Source organism: Camelus dromedarius, chromosome 3, assembly GCF_036321535.1.
Source record: "Camelus dromedarius isolate mCamDro1 chromosome 3, mCamDro1.pat, whole genome shotgun sequence".
NCBI classification, from domain to species: Eukaryota; Metazoa; Chordata; class Mammalia; order Artiodactyla; family Camelidae; genus Camelus; species Camelus dromedarius.
The window spans coordinates 3,457,775-3,473,396 of NC_087438.1; the positions used below are offsets into that span (position 1 = coordinate 3,457,775).

Here is a 15,622-nt window from a genome sequence, read left to right on the forward strand (position 1 = left end):
GTGGGCGTCACAGCAGGGCACACTGACCTCCGGCACCAGCTCCCTGAGGCAGCTCCGACAGGGAGAAGCAGGAGGAGGGGGCAAGGGCAGGACCAGCCAGGGAGGGGAGCGAGGGTTGGGACTCAGGCAAGAGGGGCCAAGGGGCGGGGCCGGGCAGGGAGGGGCGGGGCCAGGCAGAGAGAAGGTCCGAGCCAGGACGGTGCTCACAGAGCTCCTGGCGAGGACGTGGTCAGGGAGGGACAGATTCTATGTGCTGGGGACAGAAAGTTGAGCAACCATCTGGATCTGGGCAGGAAAGATGGGCAGGGCTGTCCTCTTTGACAGGTCACACCAGGGCCTGAAGCCAATGTTCTAGTGGCCCTGAGAAATCCAGCAGTGCTGACCATTCTGAAATGAATGGGCACCTTTCATTCTAATCTGGAGGTGACCAGAGTCGTTCAGGCCAGTGGCCCTAAGGCACAGCTGTGTCTGGAGGGCAGTAGGATCGTGCTGTTTGGCATGGCCGCATGTACATGTGTGTACGTGTGTGTGTGCACGTGTGCATGTGTGTGTGCACACGTGCACATGTGTTTGGTGTATTTGCCTCCAGAGGCGTTTCAGAATCTCTATAGTGGGGGTTGACTGATGAGAAGCAGTTATTTGAAAAAGATGCTAAATTGAACAGTAAGTTTTGTGTTTAGAACATGGGAAAATGTCACCATTATTTTCATAATAAAACAAAATTATGAAAAATGGGAAAAATTGTCATAAGACACCTTTTGCTGGTGGACAACTTCGGTGGTCAGTCTGGTGCTGTTTGACTTGCCATAGTCTCTGTCCCCTCCCGCCGGGTACATGGCAGATCTGTACCCTGGACCCAGTGGCTGGGGACGTGTGCTAGCAGAATTGACCCACATCACCTCCCGGCTGAGAGTTTAATTCTCAGGACCCCGTTATCTGTGCAGGATATTTCCATGTTGTCTATGAGGCTTTGGACTTCCCTGGAGAAGTCCTGGTCTTCTGTCAAAGATTCTTCCCTATTCTCTGGTTCAGAAGATGGAAGATGTTTCTGTGTGTTCAGGCATTTCTCTGTGGAAAAGGGCAGACAAAGGCAGGTTGATTTGCTTAAACTCACAGATGGGTTTTGAGCTGGGACTTGCAAGTTTGGAGAAAATGCTGCAGTACTTTATTGAGGGGTGTCTGGCTTGCTCTGAGGGGCGTGTCGGAGGCCCAGCCAGTACGGTCCCCACCCCTGGTGCCCCTGCCCTTGTCCCTTCCGGGGGCCTGGGAGGCTGCCGTGTTCACTTTCACCCTGCACACACTTTTCCACTGTCGACCAAAATAAAACACGCAACCTGAAAGCTGACAGTTAAGTTTTACTCAGTGGACTTCCTGAGGACTCGGGCTCAGGAGGCAGCCTTGCAGGTCACTCTAAGAGGCTGCTCCCCCGGGCGCTGGAGAAGCCAGGATATATAGGAGGTTTTACAACAAAGACCAGGTAGTTGGGACATCAAAAGATTACTGTTAATTAAAGAGAACCAGATAGCTCAAGTTAAGGAATGTAGCACTTTTCTGTGTATGGGAAGGTGCAAAGGTCTGGGCACGTTGAAATCACTCCTTTGATGTGCATCTAGCTGTCTGGGGCCAGTGTCCTGTGCTTTCCCATCCTGAGTCCCCTCAAGGGGAACCGTAGGGGTGGCAGCAGAGGCCAGACTGCCTGCTGGTCTCCGTCCTGAATTCCCTCTGCTCACTGTCGGGAGTGGCGGGTAGCGACTGATGACTTGAAAGCTGCAGCGTCCTGTGTTTACTATGTGGCTGGAAATACGTTTCATTCACAGCACCGAGGGAATTAAGACTAAGGGCTCTGGGACCACACTGCCGGATCTGAAATCCGCTTTCTAGGGAGAGGCTGCAAGAAAGTTGTGTTCCTGTCCTGAACCTCCAAGGCCTCACTCCTACCCAGGGCTGGTGTAGAGATTGAGTGAGTCACACACAGACATCTCTTAGGGTGGAGTTCACATCTGTGGAAATTGCATTGATGTAAACGGTGCATGATGAGTGCTTGTTAAACTTCACTGTTATCCTCCAAAAGGTTCATTTGGGTTTGGTAGCATTTTAGCAAAGAGCGATAAAAGGCCAAGGGCCTGGGTACCAGTCACCCAGGATGGCATCTCCCAGCAGCATGTTCTGTGAGTAGAGTTGGCATCGCATTTGACCTAGTGCTATATTTAGCGGGTGTTTTAAAGTCTACTTTCACGTGAAACGGTTGTAACCACAGTTTCTGAGGCATGCACTAAACCATCCTTTCTAACCCAGTGTTAACTCACTGACTCTAAACGCCCAACCTCGTTTTAAATGGCTTACTCCAGGAGGACGGAGGACGTTTTGTCTTCCCACTAAATTAGGTAAGTATTTCTGACACTCTCTAGGAAATCCAGCCCTGCAGTGAGGTGGGTCTGTCTTGATCAGTTTATAACCCATTTGGCACACTACACACAAACCAGTTATGCGTCCAGACATGAGAAGCGACTTTAAAAATTCTTAGGTCATTAAAAGGCTTCCACTAAGAACACAGTGTAAGATGGCTCTCCTTTTTGTAATCATCAGTGTCGCTGCTTTCCCAGTAACTCTTCTGCAGGGGCCTGGTCCACAGGGGCTGTTAACGGTCGCTGAGCTCTGTGCTGTTAGATGCTAGGACTTCAGAGGCAAAGTGACCCTCTTTCTGTTTTCAATCACGACAAATTTATACAAAGGTCCACACAGCCGTGAATTCCATGACATCTAGACTATGCAAACTTTATTTAAACGTAATGTTCCACTTTAACGTAAGTTTTGCATCACAGTTTTAAGGGTTTTATGGTTCGTATTGTAAATGAAAAATATTTCTAGCTGTATCAGTAAACAAAGGAAGCGCGGCCACCAAGTCATCAGCCGCTATCACCACCCCGGACAATGAGCGGAGGGAACTCGGGATGGAGACCAGCAGGTTGCCCGGCCTCTGCAGCCCCTACAACAGTGCCCCTGAGGGGACTCAGGATGGGAAAGAATAGGAGACTGGCCCTGGATAGCTAGGTGCTCATCAAAGGAATGACTTCAGTGAGCCCAGAACTTTGTACCCTCCCATACATAGAAAAGCGCTGAATTCCTTAACTTGAGATGTCTGGTTTTCTTTAAGAGTAATCTTTTGATGTCCCAACTACCTGGTCTTTGTTGTAAAAGCTCCTACATATCCTGGCCCCTCCCTGCCTCTTCAGAGCAGTCCCTCAGAGTGATCTGGGAGGCTGTCATCCAGACTCGAGTCCTCAGAAATGTCCGCGGAATAAAACGTAACTCTCTACTTTTAGGTTGTGCATTTCATGTCAGGCGACAGTTTCATAAAGTTTTTCAAATCCAGTTTCTGTATCACGAGTTCCACTGCCGGGTTTGAGCGGCAGCTTTGCCTTTCAGTTCCTCTTCCAACCTCCCTCCGCAGACATGCCCAGGCCTCCCGAGGACGACCTCTTCACCCTGCCTGACGAGTACGGGGCCGGCTTCAGGCACAGGCGCTCCCTCCTCAAGTCCCACCGGCACCAAGAGCTGAACGTGGAGACGCTGGTGGTGGTTGACAGAAAGATGATGCAAAACCACGGCCACGAAAACATCACCACCTACGTCCTGACCATACTCAACATGGTAGGGGCCGCCTTCTCGTGGAGTTCGCATGCGGGGCTCCGCCCGCGGGGAGCGTGTGTGTGCTTTACATCTACTCTCTCTGTGGATTTATGTCTCGAACACAAGAAGTATTTTATCTGTGCCCACCCCTTTTACTATCCTCCAATCAGAAAAGCCGTTTTCAGACCTTCAGAGAATAAAATTAGGAGGACGGACAATTTGACCCTGTCTGTAACCTGGTAACATATTTCGAGTTCACCGACGTCTTCATTCCCTGGAAATCTGTGAGAGGATGCTGAGACGTTTGGGTGCAGAAACCTGCGCGGCAGCATTATGTGTGATTTTAGGTGGCTGTATAGAAATACCCATCATTTTAGGAATATTAATGTTAAAATATTGAATATACATTGTTTTATCTACAAGAACAAGAACCAGGACACCCTTCAGAATATCAGTGCAGGTGAAAGGTGGCCGTGTCTCTATTCGGCACCTGTGATAATTCCTGAATAGAGGTCCGGGGTACCCAAGCCCCTTTTCTCCTAAGTGAAATCTACACAACAGAGGACAAAATCTTGGGCCACCAAAGTGTGTTTTTAAAAATACATGTGATGACAATATTTTAAAAATGTTTTACATTCCCCCTCGATAAACGGAGTGCCCCTGGATGTGTTTCGCTTTCCCCTGACTTGGCAGGGCTGCTATAGCTGGCATCGTTTTCGGCGGCTGGACCCTCGTGGTTTATGATCGATCTCCCAGGACCCTGAGGGAGAGGGTCCCACAGAGGCGGCCACCAGCGCACGTCTCCAGCTTGTGCAAGGATCGCCCCTGTTCTGCAGAGCTTTCTCAGTAGCTCTGCACCCCGGTGTCGGGTCACTCCCCGTCGCTTCCCTTTTTTGTTGGCCTAGCCTCGCTCATCACCCCGGATGCCACTGTGATCACTCACTGCCACCGTGACTGTCATCTCTAACGTCTGCTCCTCGCCTTGGTCACCTTCTTTCCTTATTGTTTTCCTGCTCTTTCTTGTCTCCTCTTGGTCTTCTCCCAAAACGTCCCTTTGCTCCTGGAATCTTTTGCTAGGAGAGCTTGGGTACTGCTCGCTTGTGTATCATCAATATGAGACAACAACAAACAAACAAACAAACCTCCTTATATTCCAGTGACATTTCCCATGTAAGCTCTTCACTGATACTTAATAAGGAGTGGAGCCTTCCTCCCTAAACTTCAGTACTGTACTTCCAGGCACCAGTGACAAGGATCCAACAGTTGATGGAATTGGCTGTTAGAGATTCACACACTTGTCTGTGTAGCAGCGTAAGAAGCAATGTTGCCACTTCACTGAGGAACACGGGATTGGCCTTCTGCCGTGGACTCCGGGCCGAGCGCTGTGGGGAGAGGGGACCTCATCCAGGAGCTGACGTGGACTCTCTTTTTCAGGTGTCTGCTTTGTTCAAAGATGGAACGATCGGAGGAAACATCAACATCGCGGTCGTAGGTCTGATTCTTCTAGAAGAAGAACAGGTATTCTCCCCTTGAAACCAGCGGTGCTTTTTTTTTTTTTTCCGGGAAAAATAAATGCAAAATAATGCTCTGTTTTACTGAATATAATTGTTCTATGGATCCTTCACTTCTCTTTCCCTTGGGGACAAAAATGTTTTAATATTTTGTGTCTAACACAGTGAGTTTCTTGTTAGTTCCTTTGGTGATTATTTGATATTTTGGGGGATGTTCATGCAGGAGTAGTAAGAAATACTCACTTGATTGGCTTATTAGAAAATGGAATAAAGGAGTTTCTTTAAATATCTGAGTGGGAAACACACTACAAATTGGAAGTGTAAAAACGTGCCTTCAGCCCCTGGGAGGATTTAGGTTGGAGGTGGCGTGGGCCCCTTGGTGTCTTGCTAGAAGACTGAAAATGTCCTGCCGCCCAGAAGTCAAATCACACTGTGACACTGCACTGCTGTGCTCTGTGACCTCCCACCTGCTGAGACCGAGCCCAGCGACCCTCACCACCTGCAGTCTCAGGGTTTTATTTCCATAGAGATTCTAAGATGTCCAGCGCATTTCTCTCATTGTGCACAAGACTCCAAACTATGCTGGATCTTGGTAGCAGTGGGGAAAAGACTCTATCTTTCCTCCATTCCGGAACCCCTATGCGGATGCACCGAGGGGCACCTCAGGTCACAGTGAGGACTCATGGGAACACTTTGCAGCATTAGTAAGGGGGCATCTTAGCCAGAAAGGGCTCTCCCTTCTGTTTTGCCCCAGACTGATGGCTGACCGGACATAGGGGAGTGAACCCTGGATCCGAGGCAGGCGCCATGCCTCCCGTACCCTCTTGCTGACATCGTGGCAGGGTCTCCTGTTAGCCACCATTGTCTTATTTATTAAACAAATACTTTTTTAGATGAAATCTAAGGTCATTCATCAGATCGAAGGTGTCTTCAGACTTTCACATGCTGGGGTGCTACCCTTCTCAGTGCAGGGTGGGGCCCTCGTGGGCAGGCCTGTTTCTAGCCCAAATAATCAGGGAGCTACAACTCCATTGTCTTTTCATGAGCGTGTGTCTGGGGAGGGAGTGCTGAACCAGCAGGGCTGCTCAGGTGACAGGTTAATTATTCTTTGTATTAAAACCTTTCACCTTGGCCTTCATCCAAGCTGCAGAGAATAAGCAAGGTTATCGTTTGATCGTACACCTGTGTTCACTTTAATGAATGTAGTTTTCCTGGAAATCACCAGCAGAAGAATGTGAGGCATGTCCCAGGGTCGATGCACAGCATTCAGCTTAGGTGCATTTGACTCTCTGGAAAGACAAAATAAACATTTAAGGAGAAAACATATTCAGCGACTAAGAGACAAAATTTCAACACAGCCCTCTGATCATGAAAGCTTTAAACAGTTTGTTGCCCTGAAATCAAGGTATTTAACCTGGTTTTCTCTGACCATCCAGAGAGAAATATAGCACAGCTCTAAATCGGGTTTAAAGAACTCATCTGCCAGCTCTGGGAGACGTTCCTGCCACCCTCAGATTCTTCATCTCCTGGGAGTTCAGGCAGCCTTCACTCTGCTCTCTCACGGCTGATCTGTTAGAACTTGGTGCACGTGGATAAGGTCGAATGTTGTCTCTATAGTTTCCTTCTAGTTCCAGCCAATTTTCTAGAAATAAAGCTTCGTGGGTTGAGCTGCCTTTTCTCAGAAACATGGTGCCTCTCAAGGAAAGTGACTTCATTTAATTCTGTGATACTATTAGAAGAACTACAAATTTGAAATCTCATCCAACTGGGTTATGAAATAAACGCCACACTATCCAGGTGTGTTTCTGTGTATGTGCAAAATCTCCTATAAATGACTCTGTTGCCCTATATGATTTTGCAAATTGTCTCGTAAAGATTTTGCACGCAAAAATGCCAGGCATAGAAGTCATCGTTCTTGGGTCCTTGAAATGTGTTCAGAGTCAGCAAGTACATCCCAACTGTATTTGGTATGGAATTAGAGAAATGACTGTCTACACTGAATCCATACAGGTTTTATATATCACACCCTCCTTTGGATGTTACTGTTTAAATGGGTACATTAGTTTAGATGCCATTCAGATCCACCTGTGTATTTGAAATCCAAGTGAGTGCCAGTCTGCTGTGCAAGTAATGACTGAATGACGACATGTTTTCTTCTGTTCCCTCGGTCTGTCCTGGTAGCCAGGGCTCGTGATAAGCCACCACGCAGACCACACCTTAAGCAGCTTCTGCCAGTGGCAGTCGGGGTTGGTGGGGAAGGACGGAGCCCGCCACGACCATGCCATCCTGCTGACCGGCTTGGATATATGCTCCTGGAAGGATGAGCCCTGCGACACTCTGGGTGAGGCCCTCCACGTGCGCCGGGCTGGGGCCTGGGTGGTTTTGCAGTTACTCCCTCACCCCGAATCCGCAAGTGGTGGCCGCTGCCACGGGCAGTCATGAGAAATAGACTCGCTTCCCTCTATGAACTTTGGCCAAATGTGAAAGGATGTGTGTATTCACCAAAATCAGTTATTTCCCAAGAAACAGTTTCTCACAGATTCAGGAGCTCCTGTCACATCTAATTGAAGAAAGACTTCCTTCCATTTCTTCTTCCAGTTGTGAGGATGTGTCAGTAGCTTCAAGGGTGTCTCATTACATGAAAGAAACAGCACATCGATGACAACTGCAGGCGCATGACCGCGATGCTGTTGTCCTCGATTCCCACTGCTCGCAAATATCTCATCTTAGCAGTTTGTAACATGTTCCCAGTGCTGAGTTATTATACTATAATAACATTATAGTATAAATATAATATAATAAATACAACATAATGAAAGTTTTTTATACTTTTCCAAATAGTGTCAAGCCTGGGGTGCCACTGGCCCAAGCTCTCCTGGACCTGTTTCTAACTCCCTATTTCTTCCCAAGAGCTCAGGGAAGAAAGGTCTTTCTTACAGAAACTTCCAGGTAGGACTCAGTTTCACAGGGGTGAGTCCTGGCTGCTTGCTCTCAGAAAGGCCTGCGCACAAGGGTGGCCCTGCCGGCCTCTGAGAACTTAGGACGCAAGGGTTCCCACCGCCCCGCCTGGCAGGCGCGGCTCGCTGGCCTGCTCTGTACACAGGCCGCGGCTTCCGTAGAACACTGCTGTCCTCCTGGGAGCCGGGCTTTGGGGCCGTGCCAGGCAAGGGGTGCTGTGTGGCCAGCTCCCAGCCCAAGCCCTGTGTCTGTAACGAGCATCCCTGTTGGGCAGCGCGTCCGCCTGTCGGGGCAGTTAGGTCCATGCTGTGCGTCTGCCCTGGGAGCGGCCCGGATGCCTGTGCCTGGTTCCCCCGGCTTCCCCCATGGGCTGTTTCCTCCGCAGGTTTTTCTCTGTGTCCTTTTATTCATAGTAAGTTACACCCACCAGTATGACACACGTGAGTCCTGTGAACAAATCCTCCATCTGGGGCAGCCTTGGGGACCTCCTGACACACTCATTCTCTACAAAACTTTTTTGGGGGGTTTTGAGAACATAGATGTTTATAGAAAAAGACAGAAATTTTCCTCCATCTGCAGGGAATCCCCTTTTCAACATCACCCCAGTTGTGACCTGTGACTTGAAAGCCACATAGAGCCGTGGACTGGTTTTCAAGGAGAAAGGACAAGCCCCCTCCTCGTCCCACATTATTAAGGGCCGTTTATATGATTGTCCAAGGGTTTCCTGATTCATATCTCACCTGACAAAGATGGGAGCCAGATTTCTCTAAAGGACAGAGGAAAAGGCACCCATACGATGTGCCCTCCTTCTTTATGTTACTGCAACCCTGCTCCTGTGTGTTCTCTGGGTCTCTGTGTCCTGCAGGCTTCGCGCCCATAAGTGGAATGTGTAGTAAATATCGCAGCTGCACGATTAATGAAGATACAGGTCTTGGACTGGCTTTCACCATCGCCCACGAGTCTGGACACAAGTAAGTGCATCTCCCCGGGAGAGGGGAGCCCGGGGTCCTTTCCAGACCAGATGAGGGTCGTACAGATGCTGATGCAGTCGGTCAGGTCTGTAGGGGGCTCACCCGGATGCAGCGGGAGGTTGGGGGCAGCTAGAAGTGCCCACCTGGGTACTTGCTCCGTTCTGAGGGGCGTGCACGTGTCCGCACTGTGCCAGCCTCTCCTTCCTTCCTGCTGGCACAGGCTGCTCTGCCCGTCTCTGCTCCTTGGTCCTGTGTTTTAAACTTGGTCCTGTGGGGTGATCTTTCTCCTGCAGGGGGACCCCATATGACTGAGGATGGTGACGAGCCCTCCCCTGGTAACGTGTTTCTCCCCAGATTGTTCTCAAAGCCTCTCCTACTTTGTGGAGGTGGGTTTTGATGGGTGTGCAGGGTTTGGGACATGCAGGAACAAGACTGAGGGCCTGGTAGGAGCTGGTTTGCTGCCAGCATCCCTGCGTGGTCCGTTTGAAATGGGGCAGCATTGGGGTGAGTGGGGAGCCCAGGGCCTGGGCACTGATGGATGCTGGTGCGGGACACGAAGCTCTCAGCAGCCGATGGCTTGTCATTAGCAGGGTCTTTTTTTTATTGAAGTGCAGTCAGTTTACAATGCTGCGTCAGCTCCTGGTGTGCAGCACAGTGCTTCAGTCATACACGAATGTACATATACTCGTTTTCAGATTCTTTTCCACTGCAGGTGACTACGAGATACTGAATATAGCCCCCCGTGCTGTGCAGTAGGACCTTGTTGTTTCTCTCCTCTGTACATAGGAGGCAGTACCTGCACATGTTGGAGGGCTAGCAGTGCCTCTGTGAGCGAGATGCTTACCTTCCTCCCGAAGAGGAAGCGTTCCTGTCGGTTCCGTAGCGTCGCTGCTATTCTTACAGGAGGTTTCTTTGTCTGGTGATCCACACGCTGTCTCACCTCGAGGGACCTCCTATTTCTAAAAGGTTTCTTTCTGACCCGTTTGGCCCCCCGGCTGACTCCTGCCATTGCCCTGAGGAGTGTGAGCCCAGCGGTGGAGATGCAGGTGTTTTCCTGTTGGATGGCAACATGCTCCAGGTTTCTCCTCAAAACTTCACAGCCAGGAATGGCAGTTTTTCCATTTTTGCTTTCACCCTCATTTTACTTGCAAATCACAGAACTTGCAAAATCCAGGGTATGTGAGTTGGTTTTTGCAAAGCCCCCTTCTCCATCCCATAGAAATGGGACTGCAGTCACTCATGCCACCGGCCTGTTCAAAGCATCTGTGTGTGCAGTGTGTGTGCGTGTGCACGTGTATACAGTGTGTGTGTACAATGTGTGTATACAGTGTGTGTGCATGTGTGTGTGCAGTTGTGTGCATGTGTGTGTATACAGTGTGTGCGTGTGTGTGCAGTGTGTGTGTGCAGTGTGTGTGCGTGTATGTGTACAGTGTGTGCATGTGTGTGCAGTGTGTGAGTGCAGTGTGTGTGCATGTGTGCAGTGTGTGTGTGTGTGCACAGCGCGCCCCGGCCTCACTGGAGCCTCAGAGGTCCTGCAGACTGCGTGTGTGAGCTGCTGACCTGAAAGTGGAGCTTTCTGTCTTGTGACCAGTCCCTTCATCACTGCGGGTAATGATTGACTTTTTCAGTGCCTAGAAAATTGCACCTACACTTTATAAAGCTTTCAGTTCCATCATAATTGTATTCTTAATAGGCTGCTAGAGTTAAAACTTCAAAAACTCTCATTATTTTAACGACACGGGGCTCTTGCTGTCCTCTGAACCATACCTGAATTTAATTAAACAATCAAGGTAAGAAATATTTAAGTGACCGAGGGCTGAGCAAGCCAGCATCCGACAAGCAGTTGCGATGCAGGCAGTGGCGGCACCGGCAGGCGCAGGGGATGAATTTGACCAAATTAAATTTGATACATTCAAAACTAGGCTCTCAGTCTTCATGTCAGCAAGTATCAGTGTTTGCTTTTATTTTTTTCTTAATCATCAACTATTCATATTTCCTCTCATCCCTAGAGCTGGGTCTGGATGACAAAACAATTTCTTCTAAATAAGAGAAAAGTGTTTTTACTTTCAAGTGGGAACATAAATGGGAGGAAGGGAAGGAGCTTGAGATCTGGATGAAGGAGGGTCCTGCCCTCATAGAATTAACCAGAAAGTCTTAAACTGCTTCTTGTGATGCTGATGTTTAGAGAACGTTGTGCAAGAACTGGAGGGACTGGGAGCTCTAAACATTTGATGTCGCCAATGAAATAGCTTCTGATCGTATTGAGGAAACAGGAAATGTATGTAAGAGATGTGCAAATTACTAATCATTCTATATAAAATAGATCAACAACAAGTTTCTACTGCAGAGCACAGGGAACTATATTCAATATCCCATTATAACCTACAGTGAAAAAGAACATGAAAATGAATTTCTGTATGTGCATGTGTGACTGAAACATTGTGCTTGCACCAGAAACTGACACACGTTGTAAACTGACTATACTTCCGTAAAAACAAAAAAGGCACGTGCTAACTGCCAGAACAAGGGATCGTAATGGCAGTGATAATGTTGACAAAGTAAGGATAACACCTGCTCTTTGTGGGGCAAGTTCACATGGAGCTCAAAGCGTGGAAACCCCTGGGGACAACCTCTTCTCCTCCCCTCACTAGCCTGGCGGGTAGACGGAGCCGAGTGTTGAGCGAGTGCGTGGGGTGGGCGCCGGGAGGCCGGGGCGAGCAGGCCACCGGTGAAGGGGGCGTGATTCTGGCACGTGTTCTCTGCGGCTCCTGCGTAATGAGAGGGCGGACTCGGGAACTACACCCCGCACATCTCTAGTCGAAAACGAGCACATCTAGTCAGTTCGGTTATTTAGTAACGACTGTTCCTCAGAGGAGGAATTGTCTGTTTGATGCTCAGATCAAACAGCACACCTTCATCTTGTCCTTGGCAACAAGCACCAAGCAGAGTCATTCTGTGCCTTACGAATGAAGAAGTAATTTTACGTAAGTCTTTATGAAACATCCTCTTGTACAGATGAATTTTACTTCTTTTTTTTTTACATTCAGAGGGCATTATTCAGGGTGGAGGAGAGCTTCTCCGAGGCTTTCAGACATAGGCTTCCTAACTTTTAACTCAAAGATTCAGTTAATGTCCAGCCGGCTTCTTCTGCTAAGTTCCGTTGTTTTCATCTCAAGACATCTTGTGGTTTCTACTGGGGAATCTGACCTAAACAATAGAAATTGCTAAGGACCAGTGGTTGGATGTGTGTTGGAAAAGGGAGAAGAGAGACTGAACCAGAAGCGAGGATGTGTGTCTCCTTTAGTGTGCAGGGCAGAGCCTGGATTGGTGCAGGGTGAGCTTCCTGCTTGTGTTACATCACTTGTAACAGGACGTGTGGTTTCCTAGATGCAGGTGTTGAAGAACTGGTACCTACACAGTGAGGACTCAATGACATATTTTGGAGATCATGTCATTTGGGCGTGAGTCCGTTTCAAAAACTCATTTGCTAAGGGAAGTCACGCCATTTGATGGGTAGGGCCCCTGGCTCGGATTCCAGATACACTGAGGTTTTCCCGCAGTGTGACAGTGAACAGGGTGCATTGCCTCATCTTTCTGTGAGTTTCTATCTGCAAAACCAGGAGAGCCTGTGAGAGCCTCCACAGGTGTGTGCAGGTGTCACTTCAGTGTATTATTTGAGCTGAGCATTCCTTCTGCGTAAAATAGGCTTAAATACTTAATTGGCATGATCACAACAGACCATCAGGACGATATGAAACCTACTGTGCTTAGAGATACCCATGATCCATCATTTTGTCTTCCGTCTGTTCCCCTAACTACTGACCTAATCACCAGGCACAATTTGCACTCTGCCAGCCTAGCATTGTGTAGGATTCTATAAGAAGATAGCGATCCATGCCATCCAAACGTCTAAAGAAAGATAAAATAGACACGGCACAGAAGGGATCAAGCAGTGAGGGCTGTGGGCGTTGGAGGAAACACAAGGATAATCAGGGAGGTCTTCCTGGAAAAAGCAGCAGTGGCATGCTAATACCATTTGGCACAAGGATACTTGGCTGGTGATGTCAGGTGCCCTTTCAAGCATTTGATGGTCATGAGTATGCCTCACCGATTTGTGCCTGTGTTCTGTCATCCGCCTGAGCCCCTCTAGCTGGGTCAGGGAGGTGCTGGGTGATTTTAAAGATTTGTAGAATATCCAGGCAAGCAGCTCCTTAAAGATCATCTGGTCTGTTGATCATCAGACTGCCCTCCTAGGGAGCCCCAGCAGGCTGGAGGGTTATTTCCTACCAATTTTATTTATTGTCATTTCTCTTAAGATTTTTGTTTGTTTCTGTGTCCAAAAAGTATTTGAAACACATTGACCTTTGACTGAATGACCCCCACACTCCCCACCACACACACAAAACATATGTATCCAAGTGATTTCTGCCATTTGATGTTGAGAGATTTAAATCACAGAAAAAGATAGATATTTTGGATTTTCCTTTTTGATGTGCATGGTGCCAGGTATTCCGAACAGTTTAAGAGGAAGGTTTTATTGTCCCATATTATAGGTGAGGAAACTGAGTTTCAGGGGCTTGAGAAATTTGCCCCGAATCACACCACTTGAAATGACAGAGGCAAGACCCCAGCAGAGGTCCCCCCACCTCCACACCCACGTTCTTCCAGGTCGTCTGCCCTGCCCTGGCCCCATGAGTCCCCCGTCAGCTTCCAGCCTCTCTGAGGGAGTGAGTTTGCTTCTTGGAAAGCCTGCCTCAGGGCTCTAGACAAGTAGGTCCTACACGTGGTACTATCCTCACGACCAGGTTGTGACTCAGCATCCAGATGACTTTGGTCCATGGTTACTTTGAAGGGTTTCTCATTTCTTTAACCACTGCTGTCTGATCAGCCTGAAAGGTTTGATGCAAGCTCTGAAAATCCTTGGCTGTTCATCACTGAAGGTGTTTCATTAGTAGTAAAGAAATGCTTGTTGATGTGATTGAATAAGATGAGAAAATTCTACAGAAGACATTAAAAGCACCTGACGTTGGATGTAATTCTCAAGTCCAGTATAATCTGAAATTATGTTTACACTTTGGGTATTTGAGTTGGTGTCATTGCTGAAAGGTTGTTTTTTATTCATTCAACAAACATCAGTGGAGTACCTGTTATGGGAGAGTGAATCCACTGGCACTGGGGCTCTGAGCCTCTGTTCTCTAGAAATGGATAAGCTAGTAGGTAAGAGAAAAAAATCTATTTATTGTTTTAACATTTGGGGTGACAACTGTTTTGAATAAAGTGTTGTGGTTCATGGAAGCAAAAAAAATGTCTGGAATGTATAACTTGAATGGTAATTCTATTTCTGGGTTGCCAAATACCAACGTTATCTTAAAAATGTGTCCAAGTCATCCTTCCATGACTTTGTTAATGTTAATATCAAACGTGGTCACTGTGTGATCCGTTCATGCCAGTGTGCAGGCATCCACCACAGTATAGCATGTGGGCTTTGCACGGCTTAGAAACACAGCTTGAGACGCAGTAGTGCAGAGGTTTGGGTGGGCATCAGAATCACTATATTGTGTTAGAATGCTCCCTAGTGCCGGAGCCTAACTCCCAACTTACTAAATAAAAAATCTACCCAGGTGGGCTTTGGGGAGCCACATGCATGCTGCCTTTTCTCAGATATCCTGATACTCAGCAAAGCCTGAGAATCAGTGGTAGAAAGAATCACTGAAAATACCTTCCATGAAAATGTTTAAGACCAAGACGTCTCCAGACCTGGGAAGCTGTGGCTTTGAATTCCCTAGAAATGTAGGCAGAAGTGGTAGCAGGTGTATCCAGGGCACTTGCTGGACCATAATGTGTCTTCCTTATATTCAGAGCGAGGACCAGCCGGGGGAGGGGGCTTTGGAATCTCGTTTTGATTGCTCTCTCCCAGAGGCAGCCTCCACGTGGTTACAGTCTGAATCGTCTCCCTTGACAGGGCATCTTTCCTCTGCCAGATGGGTGCCCTGGCCTACACGGATTGCTTTTCATAGGACTTCAGAGAAATGGGGGAAGGCCGAAATGGCTCCAGCTACGTCACCCTTGGTACTGAGCAGGGGTTTTGCAGAAATTTGACAGTGTTCATGGCCAGATTTCCTTGGTTTCCGGTTACACTGTTGCTTGGGTCCGCCTGGGCTCTGATGTCAGAGGATGGGGTTCCAGTCCCGACTCTGAGACCCTGAATGAGCCTGTCTCCAGCTCTCAGTCTTGCTGTCATTGTGTTAAGTCTACCTTGTAGGCTTGCAGTGAGGTTTAAGTTAGAGAACAGAGGTAATGTGCTTAGTACCCTATCTGAAAAATAGTGCTCACAAGTGGGGATTGATACTTCTACTGACAGTATTAAACAGCTCAAAAAAAAAAAAAAAAAAAAAACCAAAACAGTTAAGTTCCCACCCTCCTTGCCGCAAGTGTGGATTCCCTGGCCCCCTTGTGGAGCCCACTTACCCCGTGTTGGTGTCTTCTATCCCCGTGGCCTTCCCTCCGCTCATCACGGCGTTCTCGGAGGCAGAAAGTCCCCGGACCCAGTGA

General features: G+C 48.3%; 1 protein-coding gene across 3 annotated transcripts in view; it reads left to right on the plus strand.

Moving 5' to 3' along the window:
- The window catches only part of ADAMTS16 (ADAM metallopeptidase with thrombospondin type 1 motif 16), a 153,621-nt gene that overhangs the window by 38,881 nt on the left and 99,118 nt on the right, over window positions 1–15,622 (plus strand). For all 3 annotated transcript variants that reach the window (XM_064479296.1, XM_031442923.2, XM_064479300.1), the window contains 4 exons: window positions 3,452–3,651; window positions 5,065–5,148; window positions 7,323–7,482; window positions 8,965–9,070. In XM_064479296.1, coding sequence (XP_064335366.1) covers window positions 3,452–3,651; window positions 5,065–5,148; window positions 7,323–7,482; window positions 8,965–9,070 — 550 coding nt within the window. The remainder of the gene's footprint in view (window positions 1–3,451; window positions 3,652–5,064; window positions 5,149–7,322; window positions 7,483–8,964; window positions 9,071–15,622) is intronic.